At 42.6% G+C, this 18,796-nt stretch overlaps 1 protein-coding gene across 1 annotated transcript in view; it reads left to right on the top strand.

Annotated features, from left to right (window-relative positions):
- Positions 1–5,394: 5,394 nt before the first annotated feature.
- The window catches only part of KCNC1 (potassium voltage-gated channel subfamily C member 1), a 156,973-nt gene continuing 143,571 nt past the window's right edge, over positions 5,395–18,796 (top strand). The window contains exon 1 of the mRNA XM_019551010.1: positions 5,395–5,964. Within this exon, the coding sequence (XP_019406555.1) occupies positions 5,395–5,964 (570 nt within the window). The remainder of the gene's footprint in view (positions 5,965–18,796) is intronic.

Genomic DNA, 18,796 nt, shown 5'->3' with positions numbered 1-18,796 from the left:
CCATGCAGCTCCAGGCAATGTTACATAAGGTGATATAGCAAGGAAAGACCAAGGAGCCAGGAAACAGCTACTTGTAGCAATAAGTTCCCCTCTGCCACAGGGTTATATAACTAGGCATTAGTTAATGCTTCCAGAGGCAGAAATACCAGTAATTTTCCTCTGCAGGCTATATGTTTCATCAGAGGGTTCACAGTCACACGTTCTAATACTGATTCCCTACCAACAAGGCCAGGAGCGTTGCTATGACTGGACTTTCTCCTCTCATTCAATTGTGTGTCTCACCACATCTCTCTGACATCTCTTTTTGCTTCTTCTGGTGTTATCTTAAAATGAAGGTGGCTCAAACCAAATTCCCAGTTTTCCTTCACTTTTCCTCCCTACTTCTCCCCTTCTCTTTCAGTCTACTTACTGCTATTCCCAGGTTTATTCCTGACCCCTTCCTCTACATTGCTCTACACAGGCCAGTCACCTTCACATCTGCCAGTGTTGCCTCTACTAACAAACCTTCTCTTTCCAGCCTCACAGGCAAATCTGTTTCATAGAGTTTCATAGAGAAGTAGGGCTGGATGGGACCTCCACAAGTCGTCTGGTCCAATCCCCTGTCTGAGGCAGGATCATCAAACTATCCTATACATCCATTGTCTATCCTCTTAGCAAAACTACACGGTCTTTCCTGACATGACACAAGACACAATGACCTAATATGCCTCAGGTAAAGCAAAAGGATGATAGTGGTTGATGTCCTGCTGCTGTAAAAATTGTATATGCTCAAGAGATCCCAGAAAGGGCCATGTCCCCCTCTCCCCTCCACTACAGAGGAAGGCAAAATCCCCCACAGTTCATACCAAACCTGACTACAGGGTAAAATGCCTTCCTGAACTGTTATTCCTGCTATTCAGATTCCCCAGTGTGTCTCACCTTGAACACTGCAAAATCCTCTTTGGCCTTGTAAATGTCCCTTTGTCAGCTTGGAAAATGCAGTCATTTAAATCACCTTTCAACCAATCTGATCACTTCACCCCCACCTTTGAATCTCCCCAGTGGCTCCCCTTTTGCTGTCTGAGCAGTCAAACTATGTGTCACCTTCCTCAAGGCTTTGTAGCATTTTTCTCTTCCTTATCTGTCCTTGTTGAGCTTCACATTGCCCCATGTCCCCTGTACACTGCACGCATTCCCACCTGTATCTGCTGCATTCAAACAATCAACTGGGACTTCTTCCAGCCACCTCCCTATTTACAACCTGGTCTCCCTAAGGTTATCTGAAAGTCAAGTTTTAAACCTCTCAAAAACTCAAATCTTGCAATACAGACACACTCTTTGTTATTCCTCTTCCATGGCATCATCTGTCTGTCTATCCTGTGAGCTCCTAAAAGGGTATGGACTGACTCTTCTTGTATGAGTAGAAGTCCTCAAGCATGTCCTAGCCATCACTGCAAACCAAAAAATTACAAGCAACAACATAGCCACTGCCCTATGAACTTTACCAATATAGGAGATAAGCATGAGTGACCAAAGAACAGAAAAATGGGTGAGGAAGGGGAGCAAGCTGGACAAGGCAATATCAACATAATTATCTAGTTGCAACTCTGCCCAGGGCACTCACAGTGGATAGCTTCAACAGGCTTTGTGGCAAAAGTGAGTCTTAAGGAGACAGTTGAACGAAGTGGGGGTGAGGGTAGCTTCATAAACTGATTTTGGAGATTAAGCCAAACAAAGAGAGCCTGGAGAAATGTACAGAGATGATTATGTGAGAGTGAGTCAAAGGAGTGCTAAGTCTGATGCATTAGCACAGTGGAAGGACTGATGGGGAGGGGACACTTGAAACGCCAGCTAAGGACATTATAAATGTAATTGTGCCAGTACAGATGGACAGCATTCAGAAGTGTTTGGCACCTACCAGCTGTCACTCCATTCAAGTCAATGAGATTCACAAAACTATAAAAGTTAGACCAAGGAAAGAAACACATTGGCCTTGATTTTGCATTCTTGTGCTTGATATACAAAACAGAGCAAGAGGCCGAAGTGGTTTCAGGTCATCTTTGAGCCTTCTACAACTTGGCCCCAATCCTTCATGTAACTCAGAGAAGCCTCTGCCATGTGCAACTAAGAATTAGAAGATATTCCCAGAACCTCCCTCCATTCATGATGCAGACATGTCTTTGCTACACTCCTGAATGTTAAAGCCACATGCTACTGTCTTTCCATCTAGTTATAGTTACCAAAAATTTGGACAAAAAGCATTTAATCAAAACAACCATTTGCATGAACTGCCCCCTCCCCCCCCCCGACTCAAGATAAATACTATGCTACAGCCAGTCAATCCAAAATAAATTACTACATTATTTGGGACTGAAACAAAATTTGTGCACACCATGAGCATTTATGGATTAAGCTCAACTAGAAATTCTCATCTGTATGCTTATAGCCTTTTGAATTAGATTAAAATTAAGTTTTCCAGTAACATACATAGGCTATGTTATTACTAAGAGACATAAGTAGGTACATTAGCAAAGAAGTTTACACTAAAAAAATCCAACAATGATAGTATTTCCCAGATACCAAAGTCTCTAAGAAAAGAAATATTTAGATACTGAAAGCATATTTGGAAAAATAACACATTAAAATGTCCAAAGGGCCAGAGTTAAGTTTGCTCTCTTGCAATGAAATATACATTATTTTGTACCTGATAAACAATTGACCTGATTACCCTCCACCTTGTAATTCATGCGGGGTCTTATGCCTATGTAATGAATGTTGATGTAAAATATTGCCTAATGATAATACCAGTGTGTATAATATTTTTACATCCATTTTGGGAGTGCAAGGGTCTATAAGGAGGCAAAGTAATGGGAAGCAGGCCCAATGTATTTACATTTATTATGTGAGAAAGATATGTGTGCTGAGTTCTTTCTTTGAATGCAGCACTTCAGCTTTGTATCCTGTTGTTAATCCACAGTTTTAAATAGTTTTTGACATTTCTTTTAACAGAGCAATTTAGAGCTGTAAGCCAGGCAGCAACAGAGGGAGAAACCAGCACTTCTAGGCATGCTACAACTTTCCAGCAAACATATTTCCAAACAAGAGATGTGTTTTTATCATGTATATTTATAATAACTAGTTCTAAATAGAAGATAAAAGCTCCCTTTTCTTTCAGCACCATCTCTTTCCTTGCTCTTCAATGGGCAGTAGCACAGAATAGGTGAAGGACACTATTTCTGTAGCAGATGGGTCTTTCTCACATCAGAAATTGTTCCTTTGAGGTCAGGGGGAGGAAAGGGAAGAGGAGAAGCATTTTCTGCCAGAAACAGTTACCTCATCAGGCTATGAGGAAAGGTGAAGGGAAAGTTTCAGCCTTCATGATCCTAGAGCCAAGGAAATAAAGGGGGGGTGGGGGTGGGAAGCACTCTTCAGGGGCGGGAGGGGACAAAAAAAAGATCTGCAGGCTACTGTCAAAACCTGACAGGGAGGCAAGGCAGGCTTTGATGCCCCCAGCTTCCCCCTGCTAGAGAGGACTCGGCTGTTTCCATTGTGCTGAAAGTGGCTTAAAAGGACCCATTTTTCTGGGTGTTTCTTGTCCTGTCTTCTGCCAGGTTCCACCTGTGTGGGCTCGCTCTCTCTCTCACACACACACACACACACACACACACTGCAGCAGTCTTCCCAGATCTGTTCACTTCAGGTTTCTGAAGCTCAGAAGGGAGGCAAGGGAGGGAGAGAACCAGGAACAGCTGCATTACAGGAGACGATGCTCCAGCGCCTCATCCCATCGGACCTTTCTTGAGCAGGAGGCAACACGGGCACAGACTAGACAGGACATCTGTAGCAGATCTCGCCCAGCTGCCTCCCCCCACCGCCCGGCTCGGAGGAGGAGGAGGAGGAAACTGCCATTGCAACGGGCTTGCATGCCAGGTGTGCAACAAACAGCTCTGCGTTAGGACCCAGGGAGAACTGCTCTAGTCAGAGCCCAACGCGCCTGCGTTGTGTTGAAGTGTCCGGAGACCGGGCTGGCTGGACTGAGCCGCTAAGGCGGTAGCACCAGCACCAGCACCAGCACCACCAGCAGCAGGAGCTCCCCGGCCCCCAGCCGCCAGCATCCCCTGAAGCAGCAGGGGCGGAGAGCCCGGCTGCATCGCCTTCTGCTGCCTGATCCGTGGGGGAAGGAGGAATAAAGAGCCCCCACCCCCCTCATCCGCCCCTTCTCTCCTCTGCCGTTGCACCCCCTGCCCGCCGCCCGCCTCCCGCGCCCGCCGGCTTCCCCGGGAAACCCAGCGCCCAACGCCGGCGGCGGAGCCGGAGCCGGAGCCGGAGCCCGGCGCTGTCCCTTCAGCACCACCGCTGCGCGCCGCTGGAAGCCGCCGCTCGCCGGCTCGTCTCCCTGCTTCGGCCGGAGAGCACCGCGGCTGCAGGTCCCCGGGCGCCTCGAGGGCTGCTGCAAGATGTGATGTGGCTCAACAAGAAGAGACAGAAGGGGGGACATCCCTAAGCTGGATCCGTCTACTTATTGTCTGGATTCAGGAGCGGCAACTCGAGATTTGTTTGTTTGGGACTTGGGGGGCGTTTTTTCCTTCACCTTTTTTTCCTCCCTTCTGTAACGTTTTCACTTCTTGATCTTCAACCCCAGATCATTGCTCTTTTTTCTTTTTCTTTTTTCCAAACCCAACCGGGATCGCTACATGTTGAGAGTTCCCCAGCAGCAGTCAACGCTGAGCCTACCCGTCTCTCTAGGACTTAAAAGAGGTACATACACAAACAACTAAAATAATACTTAAGAGATTTGGTCTGTTGCTGGAGCTGGGCGCGAGAGTCCATCCCCTCCTACCCCCAGTGTGTGTCTGTGACTGTCTGCAACTCCCCCTCCCCTTCCCCACCCCCCAGCCTCCTTTTCCTTCTTCTGTTCTCTTGCTGCACCCAGCTATCTTCCTCCCAACTCAGAGGTGCCTTGAACAGCTGTCAGCACCACTGGATTCTTTTCTTTTCTTTGCCACATCCAGTGGAGGAAGGCACCTCCCCCTTCAACACACACATAACTGCCCAGCAGACCTTAGCAACTGCTCCTGGAGAGAGTGTGTGTGTGTCCTCCCTTCCCCCGCTCCCCCACTTCCTGAGTGCTTGCTTAAAATAAAACAGTGCCAGAGTTTCTGATTTCAAATAGAAGGGATCTTAGGACTGGGAGCTGCCAACACTCACTTTCATTGGTGCCCTTGGATTCATACCATCTGGAGCAAGAGGTGGAAAGTGTTGGGACCAGCAGGTGCCCTTTGCCAAGGCAATCCCTGACCTTATGGATAAACGATTGGGTTATTGAGTGCAGCTGAGCAACCATTGTCCCCTTATGTGCTTGCTGTGTGCCGTGCTTGCTTGGATGAGTCTGCGACATGCCTAATAAGAGACGAGATGGGCCAGGGCGATGAGAGCGATCGCATCGTGATCAACGTGGGAGGCACTAGGCACCAGACTTACCGCAGCACCCTGCGCACCCTGCCTGGCACTCGGCTGGCCTGGATTGCTGAGCCCGATGCCCACAGCCACTTCGACTATGACCCCCGTACAGATGAGTTTTTCTTTGATCGGCACCCAGGGGTCTTCGCCCACATCCTGAACTACTACCGCACGGGCAAACTACACTGCCCAGCAGACGTGTGTGGGCCTCTGTATGAGGAGGAGTTGGCCTTCTGGGGCATTGATGAAACCGATGTGGAGCCCTGCTGTTGGATGACCTACCGGCAGCACCGCGACGCTGAGGAGGCTCTTGACAGTTTTGGTGGAGCGCCCCTGGATAGCAGTGCTGAGGATGGAGATGTAGATGGCACTGGAGACTCTGGTGATGGCGAGGAGGAGCTGGAGATGACTAAACGCCTGGCACTCAGTGACTCACCAGATGGCAGATCGGGGGGCTTCTGGAGAAGGTGGCAGCCCCGTATCTGGGCACTCTTTGAGGATCCATATTCCTCCAGATATGCAAGGGTAAGCTTCACAATCAACACTGTACTCAGCACACTTACAACCTGCCTGAGGTTAGCTCAACTTGCTACCCTCAGTATGGTCAGGACTACTTTCATTCAAGATCTGGTAGGCCCTAGCATTCAAGAACATAAGTTGATGGAGACCTGCAGTCTTGAGTAGACACACATGCATAGGCCCATGGGAATCTGTATTATAGAGCAGACACTAACTCACTGGCTTATGGATCCTTGTATTCTAGAATGGGCACTCACCAACTGGAGTGTGCACTCTAGGGCAGGCATTCAACCATAAACCTGTGAAGACCTGTGCCCTAAAGCAGTACCCTACGTGTGGATGTATGGAAAACTGCATTCTAGGTACCCTCATCCATGCATGGACACATGCATTTTTTACTTCCTTTGGACAGGAAAGAGATTAATTAAAGCAGGCAGTGCATGGAGATTTGAGGACTACTTCCCTCCCTCTGTGTACAGTCCCAGTCATCCTCTAGTTTGGACAGGTTCCCTTTCTAATTGCCCTGCAGATAACTACAGTATTCCTTCCCTGAGATAGAGAAAGGTTCATTCTCTGGAGCAGGGAGAGACAGGTTTGGTGACTTTTTGAGTATGAACTGGAAGGGCAATCTCTTCTTTCCACCTCCTTTTCTGGGCTCTGGCAAATATTTCAGGCTGTGATTTTTGAGACCTATTTCCCTTATTCATCTAGATCATGTTTCCTTTTCATGGGGGGAGTGACAGATACTCTAGAATGAGTTGTACACTCATGGAGAAGGGATGTGTTTGATGGGCTTCTTGCTGGGTACTGAAGAACAGCTCCTCCCTCCCAGTTTATGCAGTTTTAACAGAAAGGAAATGAATGTGCTGCAATCCACAGCATAACTGTATAAGAGTGAAACAGCTAACTGACTTTTCTCTATAGGTACTGTTGGGGCCATGTTGTGTGGGATTAATCGGACATTCTTTGGTTTGTTGTGCTAATCTAGGGCCTGATTCTGCTCCTATTGAAGTCAGTGGTAAAGCACGCATTTATTTCAGTGGCAGCAGCTTAAACCCCTGAGGTAGCTGTCTGGGTAAGTAGGAAAAAATTAATGATGGATAGGGGAATGAACAGGGAAGATGGCTCAAACACAGTGTGATCCATTTGCTAAGATGCAACTGCCACCAGCCCTAAATCAGCATGGCTGGTTTACTAGTGACAGGATAGTTGACCTTCTTTATGAGGATCAAAGGAATAGGAACAGATTAAAGGGCAACCTGGAAAAAAATGAATAGATGGAAGAAAAAGGAAAAAATGAGGGGAAAGGGAGGGGAATAGAGAAATGGATTTGTATATGAATGGAAAGGTGGCTAATGGAGATTTCAGGCTAAGCAAAAATCTGAAATGTTAGGTCCATAAACTAAGTGAATGATGGAAGCTGGGACAGAGCCTGGTATAGTTTCAAGGTGCATTTTTAAACATTCTAAGACATCTCTCCTGAGATTTTCTGCTGAACAATGGAGTTAATATTTCAAAATGAGCTCCTTTAAATAACACAAAGTATAAAGAATTAATGAAATATTTACCATAACATGAAAGAATGATGCTGCTCTAGTGTAGCTTTCAAATCCTTGGTATCTGCCAAGGGAATGTGGAAATGAGGATGGAAAGCTGGAGGGTACTTTTCAAAAAGCTTAGTTTGCTTCCTGTAATCAGCTGAAGTGTTAACATACATTGATTTTAAAAGCAGCTCTCTCCAGTGGCCAGACATCTGTTACTGAAGTGCATCACAATTACAAATGGAATGTTTGTCCCATATTTTGTGGAAAGGGCTTACAGTAAAACCAGTAGTGTTTTTTTAGTTGAAAATTGTGCAAACATTGTCAATGTTAGTAAAAAAACATTTTATTTTTCCATAGAACTATTAACATATTTTAGGGAGGAGATTGAAAAGAGTGATCAATACTAAAAGACTGTGTGATGGATAAACTTGATTTCCACTGGGAGTTCATTTTTGGTACCTATTCATAACAAGAAGATCATTCATATTCCTCTTTAGTTATTTCATAATTATATATCCACTTCTCTGTGTGTATACCTAGTTCAGCTGAGATCCAGATTTGCCCCAAAGTTGTCTGTTCCTCAGGAGAGTGATCCCCAGCCCAGGGGTTGTATGTTGTCCATGAGGTTCTCTGACATCGTTTGTGGCCTTGGGAAATTTAAAAGCTAAACCTTAGGTGGACAGGGACAGCAAAGTAGGATACTATCTGAAGTATGTTGTCAGTGTTGTTGCCCATAGGCCAGGGAAGATTGAGGACAACTGCCTTAAGGTACTGCTTGCTGTAGAGGAGACTTATACTTTGCACTTTCAATAACAGAATTATTTTATTTTTATCTATTGGCACATAAGATTTTTAAAAATATTTTAAATATTAAAATGTATTTTAATATTTTCATGCAGATGGATAGTTGTTGCACACATGCACAAACTGTCTATGACAACATAAAAAGTTACTTAATATTTTCTAATAGAAGCAATAGATCGTGGTTATGGATGTAAAGGAAGTGGACAAGGTTGATAAATCCTGATAGCATTTAAATGGCAGACAACACAAAAATATCTCAGAATCATTAGAGCTAATGAAAAGCAAAATAATCAGTTGCTTCATATGGAACGTATGGTAAAGAAATCAATAGTGAAGTACAGTCATATAATTATATAGCAAACTCACATGAATACAGTTCATGAATACAGTTCCATCTCACTGCTAACTACATAGACAACTTTCAGTTACTTATATTCCATTCATACGCCAAGCCTTACATTTACTTGTCTATAAACATTAAAAGAAGTCATGATGTTAGCTTATAGAATAGGTTACAAATGCTGAAGGCTGCATGTCCTTTATACACGCTTTCAATTTTTATCCCAATTATATCAAATTTATATCTTAATGTATACTTTTATTTATTTTTTATATTGTTATACCTATGCAAGACAAAAAATACAGTACATGGATTCAAATTTTTAACTGAGTGATAAAATCCCACAGATTATATGCAGTGACATATGTAAGCAGAATGACTTTGTCCTAGACTAAAATCTACTTTTTTTTTTTACTGTATACATTTTTTTTCTATCAATTTTCAGTTTTCTTTGTAAACCTTCTCTGGAAAGATCAACATTTGCCCAAATCTAGTCACTTTGGAAACTATTTATTTAATAGTTTTTACAAATATAGGCACATGGTTGACTAACTTGCTTAATTAGGGCCATCTTTAAAGACATGAAAGGTTCAAGGAACTGTTTGTAGGCAGTATGCTTTAGAATATTCAGTATTTAGAATCAATATTTGAATTGGACATCTGAGTTAGATAGTATCATTTTCATTCTTAGACTGGATGACCAAGAAAAGGAGGGGTGGAATTTGTATACAGCATACAATACTGGCTAACTTAGAAAGTTTTCTCCATTTCTATAGAACATACTCATTCTCTAAAACATAAGTTACTGGTCAGTAATAATTTTCCTTTAAAGTATACATGGTGCACTTATTGTAACCCAGGGGTTTATTTTGTTTTCAAAATAGCTAACTAGCAATACGCATTTAAGAAGTTAACTACTAGATTTCTAAATATTAAGTCTGAAAATAATTTAGACCTTCTAGAAATATTGTTAACCTATGAATAAACATGTTCTTCTAAGTCTATGGAGAAAACCCATACATTTCTATATAGAGCAGAGCTGGAAGGGGTTAAGATAAATACCTCCCATGAAAAACAATGGACGCTGTACCCTCTATACCTTTGAGGATCTGGACATAAATGACTGAGGAAAGATCTTATGAATGGAAAAGTAAAATCTAAGAATCTGATTGACGAAGAAATGCAGGTAATTAGAGAGGTAGAGTGCCTAGTGTGCTTTTTCAAGAACACCTAGGCCGATTAAGAACCTAAATTCCATAGAAAGTTAGGTACCTAACTCATGTTCATAAAGCTTACCAGAAGCCTATCTGCGTCCTTAGGCATTTTTGGAAATCTATCCCGCAACTAGTAAATAGATGCAGAAGTAACACTTCAGAAAGCTCTATCCTCATCTAGTCTAAATCAACATTACTTCACCACTGTCAATGACATTGTTCCGATGTACTAAAAGTTACCCTCTGGCTTGCACATCCCAGTGGTTTGCACTCATTTATCACACACATACGCACACACAAATACTTTCCTAATTTCTTTCTTACAATTCAGTTAGTTTTGTTCTGTCATATAATGCCTGATCATGCAGTTTTTACTCAGGCAAAATTTCCACTTCGGGAGTTTAGCCTGGTAAGCACTCCTGGCAACCAGTGTCTTTGTTCTTTTTCTCCAACAGGCCATGACTGTTTTGTTTGCTTGTTTAATTTGAAAGTTGTTAATTTTAGCCAGGGCTGGAAACCCCAAGCTTTTGGTGGATTGGCTCTGCACATTCTCAGGCTAAACATTGACTGGGTTATCAATAACCCACACCAGGGCTTTTCCAGTACTTCCAAATACACTTTAATGAAAGTATTTGAGTATAAGATGGTGCAGCTGTGATCAAAACCACCACACAGCTTGACTCTTCCCAATTGTGGACCTATCTAGTCCTGAATGTGGAAGGCAATAAACAGATCAGGAAGTTAGAGCTAGAATATGAGAGGCTCACAGGAAGTGTGGGTGGTGGCTTTGCATCATGGCCTTTCCCCATTCTTTCACAGAAACTTGCAGCAGCCCGTACTTTCTTCACTGGGTGGTCTTTGAGCAATGGTTTTACCATGTTAGGAAGAGGCTGGGAGCAGGGGAATGGCACTCACTCTACAAGAGGATGTTCAACCCTGTTGTACTAATTTAGGCTAGCTCCTTTATGAACTGTCCCCTGGGGCACTAGAGAAGGCAAGCAGGTGGGTCCTGTAAGGGCCATACTGTTGTGGGCTGTGGGTGTGCTAGAATTACCCCTGGCTTCCATAATATCCCAATATCACCAATATCCCATAGGAATCTTGGTCCACCTATTTAAGGAGACCAAGTCCATTGCTTGTTAGTAAAGGGAAGAGGCCCTGGAAAAGCCTTCTTTCCCACTCCATTCCACATCAGAGATGGTCCTAGAATGTATTTTTGGCCTTTTTTTCTGTTGAATGAAGTAATGCAGTAAATAATTATCATGTAATAAATTATATATAGGTGTTCAATCCATTTTCTATTCTCTTATCACTAGTAATGATCAAGATAGAATCACTTTTGGTCCTTCCAGCTCAGGATCCTGTTTTTTACCACACACAATACACATTTAGGTAAAGGCCCTTATAATAAACGCCCCTTCCATGTTCTGTACTCTTCTGTCAGAGTGAAGGGAGATTTCTTTTCAGCCATAGATGGGAAACCTAAATGGAAGGACAAATAGTTCCTGTAACTTCATAGCTTAGCTAGAATTGTAAAAACAAAACAAAGTCAAATAAAAACAGTCCCTTTGTTCTACACATGGAAGGGATTGCTTCTACGTAGATTTGCTCCTAGCTGCAGAAAAGCAGGTAGGGATCATCCATCCCCACAGAACAGCCTCTTCCCTTATCTAGATATATAGAAGAAATTCCATGCATCAGAATATGGGAGAAATGCAAGACAGGTTTTTAGTGTTGAGGAAATAACAGGAGATATACATTATCCATGAGACAAAACAATAAAAGGCCCATGGGAAATTTAATGCAGCCAGCCTCAGCCTCCAATTCTAATAACCTTCTTGTGGTACCCAATCTGTCTTGGGAAGTTCCCTGGAAAAAGGTTTCCAAGGACTGCTGAGGGAAGGGGAAGATGCCAATTCAGGCCCCCACACCAGCCTGGATGAGTTTAGAAAAAAATTGCTAAGGGAATCCTCAGAGAATTTTTCTCCCAGCCTGTTCATCTCTGAATGTTTTCCCCTGGGAAAGACACATCTAATCTTGTGTTGAGCCTTACTAAACCGTTCATCACCATGTACTTTGACAGTGAATTGTATGAGTTGACGGTCCTGTATAGTGCATTATAGCTTTGTACAAACTGTAACCTGTCAGTGCTTCCAAAGGTTCCCTTGTTCTTGCATTATGACACAGAAGAAATAGCAGTTCCCAACACGTTTTCACTGGGTGTGTCTACACGTGTTCACAACTGACAGTTGTTACCACCCAGATATTTAGTACTTGCTTTAGCAAGTACTAAATGACTGCACAGTCCCAATGGCACACAGGTCGCTTCTGACCCTACTGCGTAGTAGCAACAAGCTAGTGCATAGTAGCATCAGCATTACAGTGTGTGTGTGCCGATGCTACGTCGCAGTAGCATGTCATGTAGACACGTCCACTAATCACCATTTTACCATTATTTATTTCATACACCTCCCTATTATCCTCTCCATTGTCTCACAGATTCACACAGATTCACAGAAGTTTAGGGCTGCAAGGGACCTCATGAGGGGACCATCATCGGGTGGAAGGGACCATCATTGGGTCCAGCCCCCCTGCTCTGTGCAGGAAAGACTGTTGGGGTCAAATAACCCCAGCAAGGTGTGCATACAGTCTCCTTTTGAAGATCTCCAGGGTAGGTGTGTGTACCACCCCGACTGGGAGTCTAGTCTCCCATTAAAAGACCTGCTCCTGCAAATACTTACATAACTGGTGAGTGTGAGGTGTTTCCCCCTCTTCCCTCTCTGCCCAAAACACAAAGCCTGCCAGTCTTTTACTACCCCAGCCAGTCAGTACTAGCAGATCATTATTTAGCTCTGGAGGTCCTCAACCCATTTCCTGGTGTGTTGGTCAAGATGGCAGCTGTCACACTTAGTACATATATTCAGTTCATGTCAACTCCCCCTGATTTCAATTGTTTGTTTGGATTTTTTTAATCTATTATTGATTTTGTGGTGGCAGTCAATCAGGATTGAGCCTCCATTGTCCCAGGTGCTATATAAAGACACAAAAAGATATAATATTGACCAGAAACAGTTACAATTGAATTTAAGTCAAGTCAGGATATTCCTGGTAGGTGAAAACATAAAGTTCACAGTGGTGCATAGTTACCTGGGATAGCCACAGCACAGCCTGATCATTCTGATTCAAAGCAGTTATCTTTCATTTGCTATTTCCAATCATTATTATTAAATCCTCAATTTGTTTCCATTCATAAGATCCCCTCTGTGTATTTCCTATTTCTTTCTTACTTTATGCTCCTGTTTAATCTTGTGGGGTTATTTGTGTGAGTAAGGAAAGTTCATGTTATTAAGGAATTAGTGGAGCTGGTCCAAAACCTATGATCCTACAAATCTTTTATGCACACAACTGCCACTGAAGTGGATGGGATTTCTTTATGCAGCAGTCCAAGATCAGGCCACCCTGCAATACTCCTAAAACCTAATCCCTGATTCTATTCAAGTCAATGGAAATGTTGCTATTGGTTTCACTGGAATGGGATTTGGTCTCTAGTCTTATACTCATATTTTTCCCCTTCCCTCCCCTTACTTTGTTAATTTAGCTTTGGTTGGAGAAAAGGCAATAAAACACCGATGTTTATGGTGGTATGTCATATGTGTATTGAGGAGAGAAGAAATGTGACTAATATATAGTTTATGTTTTCTTTAAATTATACATAAAACTGTCACAAATTAGTCCATACTTAGCAAAAACATGACGTATTTTCTGTATATTTTTTCTCTAGTCTAAAATTCTAGGTTTGGTTCTTTTAGTTAAAAACAACAATAAATTAGTTACTGTTTTATGTATATGCATGGAACATTTTAAGTAATAAAGTATCTATATATGGCCTCATATTTTTTTAGCCTAAGAGAAGAATGGTATAAAATCAGTGACAAAGATCCCAATGCTTCTTATACGGAAATCAGTGTCCAAACTACCTTTACATTAAAAGATAGGAGAGGACCCATCTGCAGCATAGCACAGAATAGCAGATCATTTACGGTATATTGTTTCTTAGATGCATCATATATTTTGATCCTGAAGCAGTACTGAGTACTGTATGTTAGTAATTGAGAATGCCATTACATTTTTTTTCCAAATTATTAAAATTTTCTTCAAATCTTAAAAACACTCTGTAAACACATCGACACAGATAAAACCCTAGTGACATCAGTGGAAATTTTATCTGTGTAAGGTCAGGATCAGATCCTTATTAAGGCTTCAAGACCTAATTTTATGCCCAAGCCAATTTCCAATTAGATAACATCTGAGGGCTGTATTTAGTAAACAAGTAGGGTGTGGAGGGACATTAAAAGTGTTAGTTAGGGACCAATCCTGAAGCCTTTCAGTGAAGTGAGTAATCATTACTCATGGAAGCAAGAGTTGCAAGACTGGCTTCCTATTATATAGGGGCCTGATTTTATGCAATCCAACTGCTTTTTTGAATGATAACAAGAATGGAGCAGCCATTTTGAGGTCTTTGCAATTAGCTTCTCAATTTCAATATGTTGCATCTAGTCTGAGGGAAATAACAGCATTAGCAGACTAACTTGTCTTTCTCTGCTGAACACTGGATTATATAAAGATATGATTTACTCAGAGCTGTACCCTGGAAATAGAACTGTTAGGATCAGAGGAAATGTATGAAATAGAACAACAATAAAAAGAGAAAACTGAGTGCTCCCAGTTTTAGAAAAAAAAATGATATTCCTCTTTTGTACTCATTGAGGGCCTAATTCTGCCACCCTTTGTCCCACTGTCAAGAGTGCTGCCTTACTCTACATAATATCGATCCATTTATTTCAGTGGAATTAGTCTAAGAGTTAGGCACTACCTAATATGAGTAAGAATGAAAGGATCAGGCCCTAATTGGATTTCATTTCCTTCAGATGTGATTTATGGTCTGTAATGGGGTTCTAATAAATCATGCAATAAAAATTATGAATAAATCTAAGTCCGATGCTTTTTACAGAGATTGCTTACGATGTAAGACCCTTTAATAACTGTAAGTTAAACTTGTATTGTAATGGCCCTTTGTAAAATGCAATAAATCTCCAGTTTCACTGTACTGCAGAGCTAGCCATGTGTGTGCTGCACACATCCTTGGAACACAGGCACACTGTACTGCCATACTCTTATGTAACTATGTTGATATTTCACAAGCAGCAGTAAATCATATAACTCCGATTTACATTGAGAAACGCTAGGTCAAGGTAGTTGTCATTCTGTGATCACAAAACAATTCAGAGCCTCGTCCTGGACATGAAGCAACTGAAAAGTAACATTTAAGAGTATCATTCAGGAGGAAGGCAGAGTTATTTATTTATTTTTCAGCAACAAAAGCAAAATCTACTCCTATTGAGTTCTGCACTATCCTAAGGACATACACAGGACTTAAATAAACACGTCAGTCTGCATGACTGAACAAATACATCTACATTACTTAACTTCCTGGGCTATCAATCCAGAATTCACAAAAGAGGCTTTCAGAATCGGGACAGAACTGAATCCAATGAAGTAGTACCTCAATTCATTCTTAGCATAAAAAGCCCCTTAGAGAAATCTTTAGCTATCAAAATGGAGCTGCATTCCTTTATCCAATCAATCAAAATCACTTATTGCTTTGACATGTTATAGAGGTTTACACAAGTCAGACAGTTCTTGTGCAGATCTCAATTTCAAACTGAATTCCCATCCTTTAATTCTACTTATGCCAGTTCAGTTCTCATATAGCCCTCACAGCCCCATACCCTTAGGCTCCCAGGCTTCAGGATCCAAGACTGTGATTTGCTCCATTACAAATTGTACCCAGAAGCTTCAGATCACATTCATATTTGAAGTCCAGGTTCAGGAGAACTTCTAGTACATGGACAGCCCTTGAAATATTCTGAATAGCTGCAATTCTCACTGAAGTGGCACCAGTGCCATCCTGCGGAGAGGGTACTCAGCACGGAGTAATGAGACTTGAGGTGAAATCCCAGGTCCATTTGAAATCAATGGAAAACCCCTCACTGATTTCAACAGGCCAAGGATTTCATCCCTGGGTTCTCTAATTCCAGCTCTGCCACTTATCTGCTGTATGACCATGGGCAATTCATATCATTCCCTGTCCCTGTTTTGCCTCTCATCCTTTGTCTGTTTTGCCTATTTAAATTAAATCCCACATGGGAGACATGGCAGAGTTTGTCTCATATGCAGCACCAAGCACAATGAAGCCTTTCAGTCTTTTAACCTTTCCTGTAACTAAGGCAACATCCCCATGTTTCTTAAAGCCATCATTTTTAAAGTAGTTTTTCGCATTGCTTAGTGTGGAGCGAAAGCTAATGTCTTGATATAGCCTTTTAAGTTTAATAGCTTCTCAAGATGTGTCCCATGTACTACAAAATTAATTTTTTAACTTCAGTTTCCCAGGCAAACCACTTGTAAGACAAACTAAGCATAACTTAACTGGCTTTTTGATACCCCATACCAGTATCAAAGAGTTTCAGTTGTTGTTTCAGTACCATATGTATATGCTTTCAGTGGAGTTTTTCTTGCACAGCAGTGACAGTGGGTGCTCAGCTGATTTAGTTTTAGGTGTTTATTCTTTCTAAGAAACCCAGAGATGCAAGTAATTTTCTTTTAAAAGATCTTGTAAATTTTAAACCAATATAAATCACTTGAAACATCAACTGTTTAAAGAAGAAATCAATACCACAAAAGTACAGTTGCTCTTCTTAAGAAAAGGTCATTTAGAATATGCCCCATTAAAAAAATGTTTACTTTTTGTACAGTTGTCAGTAAAATGGGTTAAAGTTCAAGAAAATATTTTACAGCATTTCTTAGTACTTCCAGCCCCACAGTCTAAACATGTTTATATACATGTTGCCATAAACTTCAGCAGCTTCTTGATGGTGCAGACTGCAAAGGAGGTGCACTATCTCTCCTGCTGGAAAGTGTCATTTTGGCCAGGATGAGACACAAATTTCTATTCTGTCCATGGGACTGTCACAAACAACTGACAAAATCTCAGCTTGTATGATACCATATAAAATAAAGATGCCCACACATGCATACACAGAGAAAATATCCTAGAAAGGAGGAAAGGCTGAACTGACCCTGATAAATATGGTACTCCACATGGATGACTGTCATAAAAGACTTACAGGGATTAGGCCCATTTTATGCCCTCTTTTGATGAAGGCCTATTGCACTGATAACTAGGCCTCTCTGAGTTGGCAGTGATCTGATCCGACTTCAGATCTGGTTGCTTTGGATGGCCACGATCCGATCTGGAGCTCTGGACCAGGTTTCCACCTCGATCCAGCCAAAGCGGCTCCAAAGCTTCAGAGCCCCCTCGGAGATCTGGCCATAGGGTAGAATGGGATAATCAATTAAATGTCTATAACTTTGTTGTTTTTTGTCCAACTTGGATGAAGTTTACAGGATTGGTAGCTTCTGCTGAGAGCATGAAATCTGCCAAGTTTCAAGAAGATCAGTGCCAGGGGTTTGGGGGGAACTGTACCCCAAATTCTTGAAAGCCAAACTCATGTCACGGCTGTGTGTTACACCACAGTGGGGTGAAAACTGCAGGGGTGGTGGCCCTGGTGAGGCCATGGAGCCTGCTATGTTTCAAGAAGATTGGTGCAGGGGTTTGGGGGGAACTGCACCCCAAATTCGTGAAAGCAAAACTCCTGCCACATCTATGTGTAACACCACAGGGGGTTCAAAACTGCAGGGCTGGTAGCTCTTACTGAGGCCACAAAGCCTGCCAGGTTTCAAGACCAGTGCAGTGGTTTGGGAGAAACTGCACCTCAGGCTGTGGATAAGCAAAACTTGTGACATGGGTGACACTGTGTGTGTTAAGGCACAGTGGGGTGACAGCTGCAGGGATGGTGGCTCCTGCTGAGGCCACGACGCTTTCCAGCTGTTGTGGAGATGGGTGCAGGGGGGTTCTGGGACCCGGCACCCCTAGCTGCTGACAGACAAAACTCATGCTTGTGGGACTGTGTCCGTCTTGGGGCAGTTGATTGTCTGTATTGATTCTTTCTTCTCCTTAGTCTAGTTTTGTAGGTACTAGTTGAGGGTAATTAACTGGCTACATTAGCTAGGTCCTGTGTATTGAGCTGGTCCCTGAGTGAATCATGATTGATTGGTAACTGGTAACACAGTAGCTTAGCAGCCAGGCCTGCAGTAGTGTTTCCCACAACCCCAGACAGATTTCTTTGACAGCTGGCAGACATCGTGGCCACAGCAGGGGCCACCATTGCTGCAGTTGTCACCCTGCTGCACCTTAACACATGCAGTGTCATCCATGGCATGAGTTTTGCTTGTCCACAGCTTGAGGGGAAGTTCCCCCCAAACCCCTGCACCTATCCCCTTGAAACTTGGCAGGCTTTGCGGCCTCATCAAGAGCTACCAGCCTGCAGTCTTGACCCCCTGTGTTGTAACACATAGACGGGACAGGAGTTTTGCTTTCAAGAATTTGAGGTGCAGTTCCTCCCAAACCCCTGCACTGATCTTCTTGAAACTTGGCAGGATTCATGCTCTCTGCAGAGTCTACCACCCCTGAAAATGTCATCCAAATCAGACAAAAAAAAATGAAGTTATAGATATTTCATTGTTTCCCCATTATATCCTATGGCTGGATCTCTGAGGCAGCTCTGAAGGGCTTCAAGAGCTCCGAACCACTTTGGGAAGCTGAATGAGGTCAGTGCTTCAATCCAGATGTGCTGCTTCGGACCCTGAAGCGTCCAAAGTTTTTCTAGTTCCAAAGCTCTGTCCAAAGCCTCGCACAGCCCTACTGATAATCATCTGGAAAGTTACCTCATTATGCTCCTCCAAAACCTTCACAAAAACCCTTTGCTTTGATGCCTACAGAAGGCTTGGCAACAGTGAGACTGCTGGGATGCTATGAT

Source organism: Crocodylus porosus, unplaced genomic scaffold (assembly GCF_001723895.1).
Source record: "Crocodylus porosus isolate Cpor-Errol unplaced genomic scaffold, CroPor_comp1, whole genome shotgun sequence".
NCBI classification, from domain to species: Eukaryota; Metazoa; Chordata; order Crocodylia; family Crocodylidae; genus Crocodylus; species Crocodylus porosus.
Note: the sequence above shows the minus strand (reverse complement) of the source record. Positions and strands in the feature narration are given on the sequence as shown.